Source organism: Ischnura elegans, chromosome 1 (genome assembly GCF_921293095.1).
Source record: "Ischnura elegans chromosome 1, ioIscEleg1.1, whole genome shotgun sequence".
Lineage (NCBI taxonomy): Eukaryota > Metazoa > Arthropoda > Insecta > Odonata > Coenagrionidae > Ischnura > Ischnura elegans.
Window position 1 is genome coordinate 41,944,930 of NC_060246.1, and position 20,106 is coordinate 41,965,035.

At 36.2% G+C, this 20,106-nt stretch overlaps 1 protein-coding gene across 1 annotated transcript in view; it reads left to right on the plus strand.

Moving 5' to 3' along the window:
- Nucleotides 1-19,579, plus strand: part of LOC124159323 (titin homolog) — a 32,031-nt gene extending 12,452 nt beyond the window's left edge. Inside the window, exons 10-23 of the mRNA XM_046535070.1 lie at nucleotides 45-4,863; nucleotides 4,944-5,363; nucleotides 8,368-8,647; nucleotides 9,550-9,702; nucleotides 9,837-10,035; nucleotides 10,195-10,334; nucleotides 14,589-14,874; nucleotides 15,003-15,117; nucleotides 15,364-15,472; nucleotides 15,567-15,749; nucleotides 16,525-16,623; nucleotides 16,710-16,904; nucleotides 17,840-17,950; nucleotides 18,339-19,579. Of these exons, the coding sequence (XP_046391026.1) occupies nucleotides 45-4,863; nucleotides 4,944-5,363; nucleotides 8,368-8,647; nucleotides 9,550-9,702; nucleotides 9,837-10,035; nucleotides 10,195-10,334; nucleotides 14,589-14,874; nucleotides 15,003-15,117; nucleotides 15,364-15,472; nucleotides 15,567-15,749; nucleotides 16,525-16,623; nucleotides 16,710-16,904; nucleotides 17,840-17,950; nucleotides 18,339-18,434 (7,205 nt within the window). The 3' untranslated portion in view covers nucleotides 18,435-19,579. The remainder of the gene's footprint in view (nucleotides 1-44; nucleotides 4,864-4,943; nucleotides 5,364-8,367; nucleotides 8,648-9,549; nucleotides 9,703-9,836; nucleotides 10,036-10,194; nucleotides 10,335-14,588; nucleotides 14,875-15,002; nucleotides 15,118-15,363; nucleotides 15,473-15,566; nucleotides 15,750-16,524; nucleotides 16,624-16,709; nucleotides 16,905-17,839; nucleotides 17,951-18,338) is intronic.
- Nucleotides 19,580-20,106: the final 527 nt, after the last annotated feature.

Below are 20,106 nucleotides of genomic sequence, written 5' to 3' on the forward strand. Positions count from 1 at the left end.
TCTTACTAGCATATTTAATGAAATAGCAATATTTTTTTATTTAGGTAAAACTGAGAATGAGAACAAGGCTAAGACTTCAGGTGAGTCTTCAAGAAAAGAAACTACGTCACTAAGAGAGAAGAATAAGCCTGCATTGAAGGTTGACATTTCTACGAGGAGAGTAAGTGACAGTGCTAAGGAAGGAAATCAAGATGTTAAGGCGAAAAAGAATATAAGGGAGAGGGCTGAACCCAGCAAAAGCAATTCCGGAAAAGATAAGAAACGGACATTATCTCACAAGGAAAGGATTCTGCGTGAGAAAATGCGTAGGAATGCTGGTAAAGTTATTTGTAACAAAACTGCCCATTCTAAGTGTATTACTGGTGCTGCCACTGGGAAGAAGGGGATTTCAAAACCAAAGTCTGAAATCAGTCACGTTCAAACAAGGAATAGATCCTTGCGCAGTGACTCTTCTGATGATGTCTCCAAGAAGCAGCCTAATTCAGGAAAATTGGTTGTGGTAGATGATGTTGAGGATAAAATGAAATTGAATCGCACAACTCGTCTAAGTACTAAGGGATCAGATGAACCAAAGACCAGCACTCCACCCAAGATTGCTGTTGAAAACAAAGAAGAATCTAAGACAAAGCAATCTGATGGAGTAAATGTGTCCGTTCATCCATTGCGGGCATCACGGAAATCTGCTTCTAGAACTGATGCAGTTCATCAACTGCATAATTCTAGTCAATTTGAAGACAAATTCAGTGATTCTGACGAAGAGCCTCTGGGTCGCAAAGTTGTCAAGAATCTACGGCAGTCTATAGGAGTAAGTAAATCTCTTCCTGACAGCAAAGAAGCAAGTGAAAAGTCAAAGTTGATAGCTGTTAAGGAAGAAGACAAAATCAAGGAGAGTAGCAAAAAGGCTGAGGAGAAACTGAAACATCCTGTGAAAAAGAAAGATGATATCCATAGAGACAAGAAAGTTTCTGATAAATCAAAAGATAGTAAGAAAACTATTGAGAAACTTAAAGACTTTGGAAAAAAGAGTGATGGAAAAACTTTAGATGATGTTAAAACTAGTGATGACAAAAGTAAGGAAGTAAATGTTAGAGGTGAGAGCAAAATAAAAGATGAGAAAAGCAAAGAAGTAAATGTTAAAGGTGACAGCAAAATTAAGGATGACAGAAGCAAGGAAGTAAATGTTAAAGGTGACAGTAAAATTAAGGATGACAGAAGTAAGGAAATAGATGTTAAAGGTGAGAGTAAAATTAAGGATGACAGAAGCAAGGAAGTTAAAGGTGAAAACAGAAGCAAAGAATTTAATGTTAAAGGTGAGAACAAAAGCAATGATGACAGAAGCAAAGAATTTAATGTTAAAAGTGACAGAAAAAGCAAGGGTTTTGGGAAAAAATCGAGTGATAAAAGTAAGGAAGGACTAAAAAAGAAGAGTGATAAGAAGAAAAATAAGAAGAATATTACAAAGAAAGTGGATGAAACATCCAGGGAGGTTATCGTTAGAAAATCTGATGATAAAGCTAAAGAGACTCACAGAAGAGCTAGCCATTCTTCCTCCAAGAAAGCTGAATCTGTCGACAGTGAGATACATGAGATTTCTACTCGAGCTCGGAGTCTGAAAATCAGTGCACCTGAGGGAGATAGTCCAAAAATAGCCAAACCTGTGGCCATTGAAAATGAAAAAGCAGTCAAGCTTCCAGTATTAAAAGATGCTGAGCCTCCAAAAGTGAATGAATCCCCTCATAATGTATTACTTAAAAAAGCTGAATCCTCAGCAGTAGGTGATGATGTTTTGAAGAGGATAACAAGGAATGAAAAAACTTCAAAGACTACCGATCTTCCTGGCAATGCAACTACAGACCTGCCATCAAAAGTAGAGGAAAAGCCTCAGAGGAAAAAGTCTGTCGATGAAAGTGGGAATGTTTCCACTCCAAAAGGTAGTGGTGTTGTCAAATGTAAAGCCAAAGAAGTAAGTGTTAGTGAAATATCAAAAGATGCTATTCTCAATATTCCTAAATTAGATGGGAAGAGGCCTCTTGAGTCCTCTGAGAGAGTCCCTGGTCAGAGCGATTCAAAGAAGTTTAAATGTAATGTCACTGCCGATTCGGCTTCTAAAGCATCTTCGAACCAAATGTCCAAACTTAATGAATCATTGGATAATTCGGTAAAAACAGAATCTAAATCTCCTGATTTGGAAAAGTTTTCTGCTGTTGGAAGCAATGTGGATGAAGCTTTACAATCAATGAAAAAGGATGCTGCTTGTTCTTTGATATCTGATACAGAAGTGCCTGTTGAGTTAGCTAAGGTTGAAACTGGTGTGAAAAAGAAACTCTCTAGTGCCACACATCAGCCAAAGAAAGAACCCACAAAGCATCCCCCTTCCAAAAAATCTATCTCTACTCCAGAGATGGGTGTAAAGCATCGTCAGCCAGTTGAAATTCGTTGTGATAAGATGTGCGAGAAAAGTAAACTTTTTAGCATTGAAAAGCAGGCTCATGGGGGATTGGTGTTAGTCAAAAAAGTCCCATCCAGTGAATTAATCGATGGTGTTTCTCCCTCAAGTAAGGCCCCTGAGTCTAAGAGCTTGGAATCTTCCCCTGTGGATGTTGCGGTGAAAAAGACTGAAGCAATTGCTACGGGATCATTTTCCTCTCTTAATATACCAAAAGTACCTCTCATTTCTATACCTGGAGTGTTTACCTGCAGCTGTAAATCGTGGGTAACAATTCCTGGTAAGCTCACCCCTGCCACCAGTTCTTCCTGCCCTATTCATGGAGAGGGAACCAGCTTAAGTCACACTGTTATAAGTGAAGAGCAGAAGGCTAAAGATGTGGATTCACCTTCCAAGGACTCAAAGAAGTGTTTAGAGGAAGGGATGAATGCTGAAAGTGTGCACAATACTTCAGTGTTTGGAACAGATGTGGATTCCGTCAATGACATTGAATGTGCTGACAATGAAGTGAGGCGGAAAGTCAGCAAGACAGTGGAAGAAATTGAAAAGTGGTTGTTAGTTAGTGAAAGAACAGTAGTGGAAGAAGAAAAACATGAGGATAGTGATTTGCAGGCTAATAAAATTGAGTTTGATAATATACGGGAATCGATGTTGACAGACGTTGATGTGGGTCGTGTGACAATTGAGGATAGTGTAGCAGATAGGAAACCCCAGGTCAGTTCTCAAGTCAGCTCAACTCTAGAAAGTGTGGAGAAAGGCATAGGAATACCTCTACAAACCTTTTATAATCGTGGGATGCATAAAGGCTTACCTAAAATCCCAGACCCTTACGGGTCAAAAACTAATAAATTCAGGGAAGATAGAACTTTAAGCTTAAGTAATTCAGCCCATTTAGCATCCAAACTTGTGCAGCGAAGAGATGTTATTCCCTTAAAAAATGATAAGCCCTCTATTAAGCCAAAGGTGGATGCAGTTGGCCCATCTGAAAAAACTCCTGTAATTGCAGAATTATTGTCAAAGGTTGAGGATAATGTGGTTAAAGAACCCTCCTCCAGTGTACCATCCCAGAGCAGTAAAGCCAGCTCTCCTCCATCTAAGCCCAAGGTAGAGACCAAGAAAAGCCCAACAAAAAGTAAAATTGGAGGAATAGTCTCAGGATTGAAAAAAACAAGTAGTTTGAGGAATTTCAGAATGAAGCATGATGCAAAAATGAAGGCTATTGTGGATGAACCTGTTGTTTTGCCGCCAAAGTCTTCTAAAAGTCCATCTCCCACTGCTGTTTCACCTGGTAAAGTTACGCAGCAAGTTTTAAAGAGCCCTAGTAATGAATCATCTCAAATTTTTCTGCTGAACAGTTCTTCCAGCTCGGATGAGATTGCTTTGTCTGTGATCAAAAGTGAAGTTTTGAAAAACCAGCGAAGTCCTGGGGAGCATGGGATGATGACATCTACTCCTGAAAAGAAGCCAATAATTCTTAAAGGAGGGAACAATTTTACTGTGAGAAAGCCTAAGGAATGCTTAATTCGTCGTACACCAAGTGTGGGTGCATTTTCCCCGGAAAATGAGAGCAGTGTTTATGCATTTGAAACAGAAGATAGGGAAGCTACTCCAATTTCCACTCCTTTCCGAAGAAAAACTAAGGATGGAGGTACAAATACCTCACCAGATAAGCTCCACCACCGCCATTCATCTTCCTCATCTGAGAGCTCATCTTTTGTGTGCAGTGAAGTTGGGTCACCTGGTGCTAAGTCTGTCTCTGCAGGGATCGCTCACATATCTAAGTCATTCACTCCCGATAGTCCTGTGTGTGGTGGAGGCAATGATAATGTTATCAAAAATCCAACCTGCACGACTTCAATTGCAGTTCAAGTTAATCTAGATGAATCTCTCACACGCAACACCAAGTCTCCCCCTATCTCTGTCCCCATTTATATTCCCAGCACCTCTAAAGATATTGGTTTATCCACCTCATCTCCTACTCCGGTAGTCATCCTCCCAGAAATGAGAAGCACCGAGTGCTCCACTCAGACAGATAACAGCGATGCGAATGATAAAGGTCAAAGTATAACCGTGGAGACATCAACAAGTCAAAAACAAACCCATGCAACTTCAGAAGGTCATCTGTTTTACATTCCTCTTCGTCCTACTCCAATGGTGAATCAGACAGCAATAATTGGATCACCGACAACATCCATATCATCTAACCAGCTCATCCGTGGAGTCACTGTGAAGCTAGGAACAGAAGGTCCCACTGGGCCCAATCAACGTGTGATTATGCATGCTGAATTGGTGACTGATCCTCCCCAGTTTGCCCCTACCATTCATTGCCAAGCAGGAACACTCACGTCTGGTGCAACCACCTTTTCTTCTGAACTACCAGACGTGAAAGGTGCTACATTTGTTGCTGGACCAAGCAGGTATGTTCTCTTTTTATCTTTTGAAATTAAACATTTCTTTAATCTGCTATTCTTAACTGGTAATTAACATTCTTTTTCAGGTCTTCTGTCCAGCATATTCATCCTGCTGTTGTCAGCCTTCCATCGGATCAAAAGCACATGTGTCATTCTTCTCTCCTGCCTATCTCAGTTGTCAGCCCAGCATCACAGCCTTTATTGACTCAACAGCAATCTCCTTTGTCTCGTCCATCTGTACCTCCTCCTGTTGGCACAGTACAACCCACGACAAGGCCTCGTCCAGTTGCCTCAGTTGATGGTACTGCTGGCAAAGGTCCCACACTGTGTGTGACATCAACTCAGACTGACAATGAAAAAGTAGATACTGTTTGGCCAAGTTCTAATACTACTACAAAAGAAACCACTACTACGACGAAACCAACTAAAGCGACTGCCAAGTCAAAGGAAAGTGCTGATCATTCTGCAGCTGGGCCATCAAGTTCTAAAGCTTCCACTAGTAAAAGGTAAGCATTTTCATCACTTAAAATGTTATGAGGAAATTAGCCAACGATAAATGGGTGTGGGTTTTTTTTTTTAGGATACTGTAGACTCTCGTTATTATGAAGTTCACGGGACCAAAAAACTGGAGGTTCGTGATAATGAAGTTCATATGAACGTTTCTTTTAGGAATCATTGTAAGAAAAAAAACATACTTTGTCAAAATTTCTTGTCTCTTCAATCTCCCGCCCTTCAAAGTCAAGTCATTATATACACGATTAAAATATGCAAGATTCCTTGATTTATGAAGAAGATGCATTCTGAGACGATGCTTGTAAGTTGATAAACCTATACAACACATCGAGGAGAGTGGTTATCGTGCATAATGCAACACTGCATCACAATTGAGCGTTAACTCATGATCGTGACGAACTGATCTAGCTTGCAACGTAGCCGAATGATACTTTGTTCAGATTATGCCCAAAGTGCAAGTTCCTTCCTCTAAACCACGTCGTGTCACATCGGCAAACTCTAAAAGCGCAAAGTTTGAAATTTCGGGCGTCCTTGAATTTTTCGAATGTCCATATCTCTGAAAGTTCGTAAACCCAGTGTGCGTAGGAAGAGGATATACTGATTGTAATTTAGGAGTGTTAATGAGTGGGTCACCATAATTCCACAGGAATGAAGCTTATTATGTGATGATGCGTGCATATTGAATGTATCTCCTACTGAAGAAAGATTGACCTAAATAATTGAGACCTAAGAAATCATAACGTGGCCTTGTTAATTATTTATATCCATAAATATGGGTTATCCATAAAACTAATGATATGCCGATACTTGCTCTAATTTTACCAAATATTTTGCATAATTTTTAACATATGTTTTGCATCCCAATATTAGCATAATTGGAGAAAACATATTAAAAATGTGGATATATATTTTAAAGCACATGATGTTCTGTGAAACAGTTAAAATTGTTCTGATTGACGCTCTTGTGCACAGTTCAAGAAGAAGAGAACTTAAGCATAGATCAATGATGATAACATAGCGTAGTGTATATCCACCTAAATGCCGTTGCTTTTTCGTGAAACTTCGTAATAAAGTTCATTTTGTAACCACCGGGACTGGGACTGAGATTCGTAATTTCATAATAACCTTCTTTTGCTATAAATAGGATAGGCCTTATTGTCTGGATCAACGATTTGCTTAGTAATAATGTTGTTCATATTAAGGAGAGTCTACTGTATCAATTTATTAGGATATGGATAGGAGTGGTAAGCATGAATTAATTTGATGGCTCGATATTATTTGTGTGTTCTATTTTGGTATATCTTCCCATCATCATCTGAGCATGTATAACCTGTAGCTTGGCTTCCAATCTCTGAATGAATTCTAATGGATATCAGAGACATTTATATTGCTCTTCAGTCCTAAGAAATCATAATGTGGCCTTGTTAATTATGTATATCCATAAATATGGGTTTTCCATACTTGCTTGATACTTGCTCTCTAGTTTTACCAAATATTTTGCATAATTTTTAACATATGTTTTGCATCCCAATATTAGCATAAGTGGAGAATACATATTAAATTTGTGGATACATATTTTAAAGCACATGATGTTCTGTGAAACAGTTAAAATTGTGTTGTTCCGCTCTTTTTATTGCATTGGTGTTTGTAAATGAATTTGTATTTTTCTCAAATTAAATGTGTAGGCCCATTATTTATCATTCTTGTTATCATTATCTAAAATCAATATTGTTGATGTACCCCTTCCACTCAGACTCATCTTTGGACATTTGCATTTATTTTATGGAATCCTGTTTTTACTATCATTAATTTTTGTGTTTTTATGATAATTTGATTTTAGCATTTTCAATATATATAGACAAAAAAGTTGTAAAAATATAGACTTTGAAGACTGGAGTAGTGGTAGTCCTGGAACTGGATGGTAAAACCTTTGTTCTTCTGAGGTCCATACTGTGAAATTCCCTAGTGAACTGCTCACAGTGTAGCAATCAAAAAGTTAATTTATGAGGTATACATTGAAGCACCGTCCACCTAAAAATGATTGGTGGTGTATGCAATAACCACCAAACTGCAAAGCTAAAAATAAAAGCCGTGAAAATTTATATGTATTTGATATTGTTAATGTAGCTCTTTGATTTGGGACATTGGGCATTAGTATGAAACCCTAATAGGGTGGTTTCCTATTATTTTTTTATTGCCTTAATCGAAAGATTATTACTCCTGTAGTACGTATTTAACGCTTTTAGATTTTTAAATGACAATATCTATTTTTCGTGATTAAATGAAAAGTGAAAATTTTCAAGCGCGCGAAAACGCGACGCTCAAGTATGAATGCCGGGAAATATCTCCGTACGTCGTATTTCTGGTTCCCCCTCCTGCCCGGTGAGGTGACCTTGAGGCGAGGCTTAGCGCTGATACGTCGCAGGCTGCCAGCGGGTAGCTGAGTACCTTGCTGAAAGGTAGCGCTTGGCTTAAAAAAGGTTTATTAATACCTTATCAAACGAAGAAAACTTTCCGACCTTAGCCAGTTTTAATAGGTGATTATTAAGACATGTTTCCCTGAGCTCTGTGCCTCATGCATGCATTGGTAACCTCAGACGATGTATAACTCCTATCCTCTCGTGTAGAAACTAGGTCCCTGTGATGTCACGTGGAGTGGAATCGCATGGGCGCCAATCTGGCCTTTTTCAAATGAGGATAAAATTTGACCCTTGCCATTCGTCTAAACCGGTATTTCAAAAACCAAATAATTTGTGTATTATGAATACACTAATGGTGGGTAAGGAATCGCAATCAATGCCTTTCGTTTTCTTTGATGAAGGAAACTACCCTATTATACTTAGGAATGTGTTGTTACTGTTAAAATTGATGGAAAATGATGAATCAAAAATTTGTAGATAAATACCTGTGAAAATGATTAAGATTTGAAAGGTTAATATTATCAAGTTGCATTATTTTTGTCTGTAAATAATTAATTCGTGGTCGTTTTACTTCTAGATCGCAGCCTAAAGCAAAGGGGAGGGCATCATTGTCTTCAGCGAATGAAAGTGAGGGATCCTCATCAGTGATGGGAGGGTCATCTTCATCTGTGCCTCTCACCAATCACCCAAATCCCATTGCTACTTTCCCTAATGCAGGAAGTCCTCGTATGGTAGAGGCACCAACATTTTATCCTACGGAAAAAGAATTCCAAGATCCAATGGAATTTATTGAGCGCATAAGACCAATTGCCGAGAAATTTGGATTGTGCAGAGTTGTTCCACCTACAAACTTCAAGGTAAGTACGTGCATTAATATGAATAGCAGCATTAATTTTTTGATGCTGCTATTCATACTTCCCTGATGTTTTATGTTTTGAGATTTACTGGCTTGAATTCATTTCGATAATAATAATAATTATGTGTTATACCTTCTGCTCAAGATGTAAATGAAGTTCGCTAGATTGTTTCTGATGGTGTTTTAGATATGCCTGTTGTTATTTAGGTAATGGAAATTTTTCTGTATTCAGTATAGGTATTCAGACTTCGGTTTTCTAGTAATATGATTGGAATTATGTTCGTAAATATTCCCGACTAGAAGTTTTCATCGACCGTTCAAACCCAAAGTGTAAAAATTAGGGAAAGAATCAGTGTTAGGCACTTAGTCTGCACCAATGTTGCTCACGTCTTATGGTTGAATATTTTTTAAGATAAATCGACTTTTTTCGGTGAAAGTTTTAATTGTTAACATTTGTCAGGGTAAATGGTTATGTGGATGATATTCATAAAGGAATTTAGTTGACCAATTAGCTGGCTGGTGTTAATGAAAGCCCCACACAAAATGTGTAACATATCTCAAGTCTTTCTCTTAGAAAGTAATGCAATAAATGTATGCTGGTTGTTAAAAGTTTTTTAAGTTTCCTTTTTCTGTTACTTGTGTTTGTTAACTAATAAATCATGAACATTTTTTGTGTGATAACTTTTTGTATGTGCCTGCATATATTTATCTTAAATTTAAAGAATTTTTTTCTATGCTTTGGTTAGATTTTTGCACACTTCCATGATTAGAAATATTATGGTTTGTTTTCCCTTACCTGTTAAACATTGATTTTCATGTACTGATAACTATACTTAGCTTGAATAATTTTTAAACTTTGGTGAATTAATACCTGCATACATTATGTACTCTCATTTATTTCAGCCTGATTGCCAAGTCAGTGATGATATGAGGTTTACAGCTTACAATCAATATGTGCATAAAATGTTGCACAGATGGGGACCAAATGTGAAGGAGATGATGGTGATCAAGAAATACTTGAGGACCCAAAGTATTTCATTCACTCATCCTCCATGGGTAAATAATTTCCCCCTTCCATTGAGATTGAAGTTGATTGCCTTCTTGTCTGACATTTGTTGGGATTTGAGGCCTTAAATTCTCCTAAGGCTTTTGTATTTAATTTAATGCTTTACACATCTATTTTCTTTCAGATTGGTGGCATGGAAATCGATTTGCCTCGACTTTACCAAACAGTTCAAAGCTTTGGTGGTCTCAAGGAGGTGATTGAAAAGAAAAAGTGGCAAAGAGTAGCTGATGGTATGCGAATTCCAAAGTTGGCTCAAGATAGAGTGACTAAATTGGATGATATATATTGTAAATACCTTCTCCCATATGATACTCTTTCTCCAGGTAACTATCTTTATTGTCATATGTATATTTTAGTCATATGTTCTTCATGTTATATTCCCACTGATATGAAATGTAGGTTGGCAGCTATTGATTGTAATCATTCACTTTGTACTCGTGTGAGGTTTACATTTTTATCATAGTTATAACATTTGTTTTCAGATGAAAGGCAAAAGCTTTTTGATGATATTGAAAAGGAATGGGGTGATCGAGAGAATCAGCCACTTAATCTAGAGGGACAGAGCAATGATGATGATTCCGAAGGAGATGGCTCGGATGAATTTGATGAATGCATTGTCAAGGTGAGTTACTGTAAATAATTATATGTTTTGGTGGTGCTGTGATACTTTAATCGAAAACCTGTGAGCTAAAAGAGTAATTTTAAGTATACCGGGACCAGCCACGGTGATAACTTTTACGGGAGTCACCTGCAATGCACAAATGCACAATGCACAAATTCAAAGCCACAGTGAAAAAATCATTCGCCTTCACCAAAATTCGAACCTGAACTTGGATTCCTCAATTGGGAAATAGGGAGATCCAGGTTCGAATCCTGGTCAAGGCAAACGATTTTTTCTCTGTGGATTTTTCTCACAATTTGAGCAAAAAGAGTGGTTTTGCAGCTGTATTTATGCTGATATTAAGTTCTGTATGGTATGTCCATTTCACTCACTGAACTACGTAGTTTCTAAGATCTAGTGAAGTAATGAGATATTCTGTTTTTAAATGTATAATTCCCTTGACCTTGTGAGGGATACAAGGCTTTTTCCTTGGGAATTCCTTTTGAGAGATATTTTTCTCATTTCAAGCCTTTTCTTGCATTTCTGTGCTTATTTTTTGCTAATAGTGATAATATGGGTTTATTGTCATTAGCCCGCAAGGTCCTAAAGATTTTGCAGAAATAGAAATTTAGATTGCTTTAACATTTAATAAACAATAAGACATCATATGAAATTCCAAAGAACTACAACAGACATTAAATTCGACAGAAAATACATAAATAGATATTACCTTCCATATATCAACAACAACTTCCTTTCAATGCACAACTAGACCTGGAACAAGAAAATGGGGAAAGTTCACAAAAACATATACATATGAATAAGAAAAGTGACTGAACAATGATAGATTGTATCACACACTAAAGAATCAATTCAAGGTTTACATTCATACAGAAGGTATAAACAGATCATACCCACATAATTTTAATGGCAGAGAATAAACAAAATCTAAATTTGGACAAATTTTTCTTATGAACTATGCTTGAGAAGGCTTTTCATTTTTCAAAAATATGTAATTAAATAATTTTGCTGGAAGCATGTTAAGCAGCTTATAATGTTCTTTTTACAAGTAAAAGAATTAAAATTGTACGTATTCAAATTGCAATTAAATTATACATTTGTGGTGCCTAATGTACCAAACTGCAATTTTTCTTGAATTGGCTAAAATCTTGAAAGAGCATAGAAAGGTATGGTTTAGGTTCAGAAAGTCGTTGAGAGTATGAAATTCATGTCAATCTAGTTTTCAAATTGCATAAACTTGATTTAAGTTTAATTTGGTTTATTCAAACATTTTTTTCTTTTTTGAGTTGAAAACAATAAATTTGCATAACTTCTGACAATATTAACCCATTTAAGCCCACAATTCTGGACTCGATAATACCTCCAAATGCCCACAATTCCAAAAATGTTTTTTTAGTGTTTTGGATGTTAAATTTGCATTAAAATGTCACACAAGTGGCAAATAAACAAACAACATTTACAATTTTAACCGTTAAAATTGTTTATCTGGTGAGGTCGAAAACGACCACTTGGGATAATGGGACATAAATTTACTCATTGTCAGCTCCCACTGATCCCTTATCTTTTTCTTTAGCTCACAAATAACATAACTCATTTTTAAATTAAATTTTCAAGCCTCTGACTTTATTTATTTCAAACAATGTTTAAATATTAACAGGCATTCATAATAATCATTTAAGTGTGGAATGGAATGAAGCATTTATCATGTAAGGGGACATTACACGTTTCACATGCATTCGCAGTTTTGTTTTTACAATGAACACAGTTTCTTCTTGGTTGAGCAGTTACCACTAAATGCCTCCCTAACTCTTTCTGACATTGACTTACTCTATTTTTTTTAAATGGACCACTGACCTTTCGTTTTGTACCATGGGTTTTGCAGAGTGAATCCACAGCCTGACGTAAAAACTCTAGCTTATCCCATCTACACCCATACGATTTACTAAGAAGCCATGCATTGTTCACGCAAACATCAATGGTCCAGAACAGAATAGGCATGTACCATTTTTTACCGCGCATTCCTATCTGATAATTGGAAATATGGTTATCCATTTGATCCACTCCACCCATATATCTGTTGTACATTTTAATTATATTTGGCTCAGGAATCTCAATTTTTCGTTTCTCCTTCAAGGAATACCGCGTTGCTTTCGATAAAGGCTCTACACCAAATTGGTTTGACATAAGTAAAGCTGCATTATTATCTTTCCATTCCACTGCGATAATATTTCTTCCTTTTTCAACGCGTTTGTCAATTGTTCCTCTTTCCATTTTTTTCATGTCCTTCTTTGACGTGATGGTGCATTTTTCCGTTCGATTTTCACGTACAGTACCAGTAGCACCTAATTCTCTTTCTGAGAGTTGTGAAATTACTTTAGAGCTGGTAAAAAAATTGTCAAAGAACAAGGAAAATTTAAATCCGGGGTATGAACTCTCCAATAAATCTACAAAACTGAAAATAACGGACCCTCCCAAGCCAAATTCTTTCTTGTTCTCACCATTTGAAGTATCTTTTCCCTGATATAACATAAATTGAAGACAATACCCTGATTTCAAAGCCAATGACCATGCTTTATAACCAAAACGTACCGGCTTTCCCTTCAAAAACTGTTTGCAGGAATGCTTTCCAAAGTACCTGATCATAGATTCATCAATTGATGCAAAACTCTCTAATGGAGCAAATCGTATGAAACGTTAATTGACTTTACTTACAAGTGGTCTAACCTTAGCAAACTTATCATTGGCGTCCAAATTCAAATTATCACAAGCGTGAAAATGGCGAAATAGTTCATCGAATTGATTCCGTCTCATGGTGTTTTTCACTAGCGCATTTTCGGTGTCGGCTCTATTTTCCCAATACATTCTTCGGCGAGGGCATGAATTATAACCCGATAGAATTAAAATCCCTATGAACGCGTACATATCATCATGATTCACAAGGAGGGAACTGTTTTTCTGGGAAGAATACATTGAAGTGTGTTTCACCAAACCTTCGACAATTTCTTCATTGAGAAATAGTTTCAGGAAGTCAATTGCCTCGGAGTGTTCCGAGATCGTGAGAGGAGGGAGAAAACATTTTTCTTCAGGCACTGGTATAGATTCCACATCACTAATATCTCCGTGGACCCATTCACATACTTTAAGCTTCTTAAAAGCACTTGCACTTTCGTCATGTGGTATGTCATCACTCCTATCCTCACGGTCACTGAAACGCACTTCCGCCGGAGCCGTTAACTGGTTACGATTCAATCTATTGGGGTCAAAATCGTCCTCATCTCCAGAATCTTCATCAGTTTCATCACATGTTTGGATAGGAGGCAATATATAAATTGAATCAGGAATATCATCCTCACTCAAGCGCTCACACTCCTCTATTATTTCTGCGGTGGTGAGGCATTTCCCTCTAAACAGAACAGAAAACACGTAGGTACATAGCTGTAGGTGTATGAACATAGGAACATAAAAATAATAGGCTGTACGAAAATAAAAATATGCAACTAAGCATTTACAGAGTTTTAATCTTTCAGAGTGGCGGGCAGTCTTAAACCCATCGGCAAAAACATCGGGACAACGAATCCTTCATCTCACGATTCGCTACGGAAAATAAGCAAGCAGAGCATGCATTATCCCAAGTGGTCGAAAACGACCACTCATAGATAAATAGGCTCTAGGCTCAATATGACTCTAGATAAACATGTAATTCGCTGGTATACAATAAAACAGGCTATCTATTTTATGAAATACATGTTTTTTTAGTGCTTAAATAAAAAATGGAAAACTTACCGAGACATTTTTACTGACATGCCAATGTAGAATAGACTTCCCGAAGTTCACGAGGCCGATCTCTCTACCACACTGACTAAATTGCGAGATCTCAACCCCACATAGTTCCGAGAAGTCAAATGTTACATTTAAGTTACATTGTAGGTACATCGGTGGGTTGCCGGCGCGTAGAACAAAAAAAATCCCCCAAGGTCGTTTTCGACCGCTTGGGATAAAATGATACACTGGTCGTTTTCGACCGCTTGGGCTTAAATGGGTTAAACTATTTTTCTTATCTTTTCATGGAAGAATATTGAAGCAAAAATCCAAGTCTCTCCCGTTTATATGGGTTTTCCATTGCATTTTATGTCAGAGTTAAATGTTTTTTCATTATAAATGTGTCTCAAAAACTCATTTATTTTCATGTCATATGAAGTATTTATTTTCTTTATTTCATTTCTCATGCAATACTTTATTTTTCTTAATTTACAGGGAAGGAGTATGGCTCTGAATGCTTTTTACCGTATTGCACGAAACACAATGGCAACTTGGTTCAAACAGCCCGAACCAAGTGCCACTGATGTCGAAACTGAGTATTGGCGTCATGTGACAGGTCGGAACCATCATGTTTGTGTTCACTCTGGTAGCATTGATTCAAGTGTTTGGGGCTATGGCTTCCCTTGTACGAAAGGAAGTCCTCTGGCTCGCCACCCTTGGAATCTCAAAGTTTTCACAAACAACAGTGGCTCTATTCTTCGAAGTATGGGGCCTGTCATGGGTAAGTGTTATTTTAGTGCGTATATCATTTGCATCTCTTTGTTGATAGTTTTTTTCCTTACAGGATTTGTCTCTAGAAATGGCGTAAAGCTTGTTATCAGATGCATGGTATCATTAACTTGGTTACAGGTGTCACTGTTCCAACACTTCATGTGGGCATGCTTTTCACCACTTGCTGTTGGTATAGAGATCCCCATGGCCTCCCTTGGGTTGAATATCTTCACACTGGTGCAAGTAAAATTTGGTGAGTGAAACAACTTTTTTGTTAAAGTATGCTATTTATGTGCGGGTCTAACAGTGTTATTGTAAAGAAAGGTTAAAGGAAGATTTTTAAGCATTTTGCTGTGGCCATTTCACTTCCACGATTTTTCAAGTTCCTGTATTAAATGAACAGTGCATACATTTATTCAGTGGCATTCTCTTTTTATTTACTTGTGCTATCATTTTTGTTCCCATTTACAAATTGTTGCTTTTGATTTATTGTACTCAGGTATGGAATACCTCACAGCCAGAGCGATTCTTTCTGTGCTGCTATGACAAAGTTAGTTCCAAGGTATTGTAAAAATAAAACTATATGGCTGCCATCTGATACTGCAATGGTAGGTATAATATTAAGTAAAACCTTGGTGATTAGTCAGCGCTGTAAGCTACCATTGTATCAGTTATTCAGATTGGGCTTTTCTTTTTGCATAGGTTCCTCCAAATTTACTGGTGAAAAATGGAGTTTCCCTCTGCCGCACTGTTCAGGAGCCTGGCCAGTTTATCCTAGTCTTTCCACGTGCATTTACTTCAAGCATTTGTGCTGGCTATCTTGTATCAGAAAGTGTATATTTCTCTCAGCCTGGATGGCTCTCTACTGCTGAAGAAGTATTCAAGGTAATTTTTTGTGCTTCTATTTCAGGTAGCATGAGATGATCTCATAATGAATTTTGCTTTATTTTTTTATTTTGTATTTGTAGGTGATTTTCTTTTCTTGGGGATTGTTTTTATGTCAAAATCTATGGAAAGATTAATAATTATTAATTTTAATTAGTGAATGTTAGTCTTTTTATCTCAACTTATGTTTCACAAATCACAACATACTGTGTATTACAACAAAAAATTTCAATATTGAACATTGTATTAATTATAACAATATACATATTTTTTATTGTTAGTACTGTGTAAAATCCAGTTATAACATGGGTCTCGGTGACAAAAGTTATACCCTTGTTTTCAGTAACCCACATTACTATTGTGGGAAACCTCTTGGTAAACAAAGAAAAAACATTTTAATCTAATATACCACTCACCGTTTGACCATATACATATTGTATGGAATAATTCTCTGGGACACAATATTGTGTTGCTGCCCATGTTGATTGCTTGAAGTTTTGCTATATAGCCTGTATACCATAGGGTTGTGCATATAGACTATAATATTTATCGATCAGTACATCATGATAAATTGTTGCCCAATGGTTTCCCACAGTTAGGAATCAAAGTCATAATGTTATGACTCAGGGGGACAAGATGAGACTCACATTAAATCATGGTTTAGTGGTACTCGTTATGAGCGGTTTTCATTGTGTTTTAGCATTTGTGTTTGTTTTTTGATTCATTAGTATATCTCTTTTGATGATTAATGAGTATTTGTGATCTTTTTCCATAGGATATTAAAGATAGCTGTGAGCCCTCTATGTTTTCCTTAGAGAGGTTTTTGTTCCGCGTAGCCACCGACCCCAAGTCTCATGTGGATGTCCTTAAGCAGGTAATGATGTGGCAGTAAGAATAAATGAAGTCAAAAGAGGCATTTGTTTTGCAAAAAAATTAACTATGGCTGACTTTTTCTCAAAGGTGCTTCCAATGATATTCCGTATCCGTGAAAATGAGTTGGAGAAGCGTAAGCAACTGCTCTCCCTGGGATTGAAATCATGTGAGCGATTGCCTCAGCAACCTGTTAAGAGAAATCGTAAAGGACCACGCTCAGCTCGAGATGATGATGGAGATTATGAGTGTGAAATATGCCGAGCAAATCTTTATATTTCATTGGTAAGATCAAACATCTGTTTGTAGGTCTACTCAGTGTAGAAAAATGTACAATGGAATTTTGTTAACCCTCCTTCTTTAAAAGGGACTGCCTTAACCAGGTTAATGTTTCTGTAAACTGCTTCCTATAATACATCAGTGAAACATAGCCTCTTTTTCAACTTGAACGCGGAGTTGCTAAATATCCGTAGTAATTTAGTTGGTAATGTCTGAAAATTTAACATGGTAAAAGGAACATACTGAATCAAGAAAAAATCTGATTACAATTAGTATTTAGGATGCTACCATGAGTTTTTATTTTAATTTTGAGATATTTCAGTATGGTTTCAAATGTTACAGTCGTCATCCTTAACGGGAGTTCTCATAGAACTCTGGTAACCTAAAGTAGGTCAAATTCATGTGTAGAAAGTTATTTAAAAATTGTGGTTGTGTCCCCTAGAAAATGTATGAACACATGGAACTGATCTGATTGACATGAACTCAACTTCAAGAAATGTAATTGTATTTATTTTTTGTGTGTTTACTCAAGTTACCTAAGTTATTTACTAATGTGATGTAGAAGTTGAAAAACAGACGTCTACAACAACTACGTAATACATTATCATTTTTCTAAGGACCCACTTCTTCTTGAATCACTTTCAGCATTTTTTTCATTAACCCAGAGAATAAGAATTCATTAAGAGGAAAAAAATGTGATTTTGATGGGTTTTAAAGGGACATTTTACCACCTGCAATTCATTTCATTTGCCTGGCCTATATATTGTGCTGTACTTAGCATAAGTGTGTTTGATTATTTGCAGCAAAAAATAGGAAAATTTCTGGGAAAGTACCTTAAATTATAGGCCATATGTGTCAACCTTACCCATTTTATTTCTGGAAAAATTTTTTTATATGCATATTACATATTTAATTTTTTAATTTTATAAATTTCCCTATAGGTCACGGACTCCAATGAGGAGTGTGTCTACTGTTTGCAGCATGCTGTTGAACTTTTGACCAAGAAAAAGAATCATGTGAAGTACTGCAAGCTGATGTATACTTATGACCAAGTAAGTGCTTTTTTATTGTTATGAGTTATCTCCATTGTTTGTACTCCTCTTAATGAGGTTCTTTAAGCTTTGCTGAAAGACATTTTTTCTATTTATACTGCTCTCTGTAGTAGGGAAATGCTGTGCAGAATGAATCGCATTCAGCTTTTCTGGAAAGGAATGAATTCTATGTTTTTGCATTGACTTGTAATCCATTTTAAGGTGATGCAGAGATGTCAAAACAAGTCTTGAATTTGAGTAGGCATGGAAATTTACAAGTGTATTTCAGTTAAAATGGCTTAAGTTAATTTGACTCCAAGTTTGAATTGCTTTGTTAAACTGTGTAGCAATACTGCATGAGTTGAATTTCTCAGGATGTATCACTATAAATAACTTTTTGGTATTGCAGGCCGAGCTCAATGATATGATTCAGAAGTTGCTGGAGAAAATTGAAACAAAAACACAAAAGAAATCTCAATCCAAACATGGTGCTGTATCCAGATAATCACAATGAAACCTATGAAGTTGAAGTTGAAATGGATATTTTCATTCACTGCCAGTAGAATTGTACCCAAAAGACAGACTTATTATTATTTTGAGTAGTTTACCTATGTTCAGATATATTTTAACAGTGGTGTGTTTATATGGTAGATCTCCGGTGTGTAAAAAAGTTTATTTACATTTTTGGATGTGTGTAAACATTATTGTGATCCATTTTTCTGCTTTCAGAGAGAATGGCATTTACAGATTACTAGGAAAAATATAGTTTATTCTAAACCATTTTAATGGTGTTTCTGTGTTGTTTATAGATTCATAATAAAAATAGAGTTGAAAGAAAACTACATACATGCCAACATTAGATATTCGAAGTTTGATATGGTTACATGGCAGTATTATTGTACACTTTTTCAACTTTTAAATAAATGTTTGTGCATCATAAAATAGTAGTTTAGGTTATATTCATCTGAGGACCGTGGCTTCATTAACTTGGTTTGCCAAGCAAGATATTTTGTGATTAAATGATATTGAATGATGTTTTTACAATTTTAACGATCATTTTTGTCAGTATTAAATGTTCAATACAGTGTTATTGGAAGATATCATTTTGTATGTGGCAACAATCTTTTATAATGTTGGCCGTTTATGGAGCAACCTTTTTAAATCTGTGATGTTTAACTTTTATGTATATATAATATACAAAACTTTTTTGTCCTTATTTTATTTTCAGTTGCATTTAGCCGAAATTCCATGTCATGTATTCCATGTGTACTTTAATTTACGGAACCTGCCACTAAGTGATGTTTTACTTGAAATTATTTATATTTTCTACATACTTTTCACTTCATTAGAAATAGAGTATTTTTTGATTAAAAAGAAATATTTTGTATGTGAAGAGATTAGAGTGTGTGCATTTTTTACTTTATTAAAAATAAAACAATTTTCATCACTCCTTCTACATCCTTGGGTTTACACATTGTTTTATAATTTTATTGTGCAGTGTAAACAATTAAGTGCTCTCTCATTTATAATTTGGGATATTTTTCTAAATATTCAAAATGATGTTGTAAAAAAATTCGTATTACTTGAATTGTTTTGTGAAAGATATTCTTTGTTTGCCCTTATTTAATAAATGAACCCTGTAACCCAGAACTCATGAATTTATTTCATCCATCAATTTTTCCAGTGCATATTCTATCCTCATCTGTGGTTATAGCCACTATTGATGGCATAAATTTTTTATTAGTTTTGACCCTAGAATCATACTTCGTGCTGGGTCATTTCACGGGACCTCACTTTCATCAGTAAATGTTTTAGTAAGTGTAGGTAATTAGTAAAAAACTTGGAAAAACCGTGTAACAAATGTTATAATTAGCGGAAACAAATTTCTCATCTATAGTGCAAATATTGCTAGTCAGTTGTGGATACATACGGGGGGCACAGGGGTCGCGCACCCCCCACCCTTGTGGGGCCGATTGCATTACCTAACATAGCATAACCACAGTGGTAATTTTTTATATCGTAAGATAGCATTATCTTGGATATGTGTATAATAAGGTTAAATGAAAATTTCTCAAAAACTTTACATGCGACTTATTTTTCATTCCGATAAAAGTTTACAAGAAATATTTTGTGCCCCACTTATGAAAGGGGGTTCATTACGACTAGCAGGCCATTTT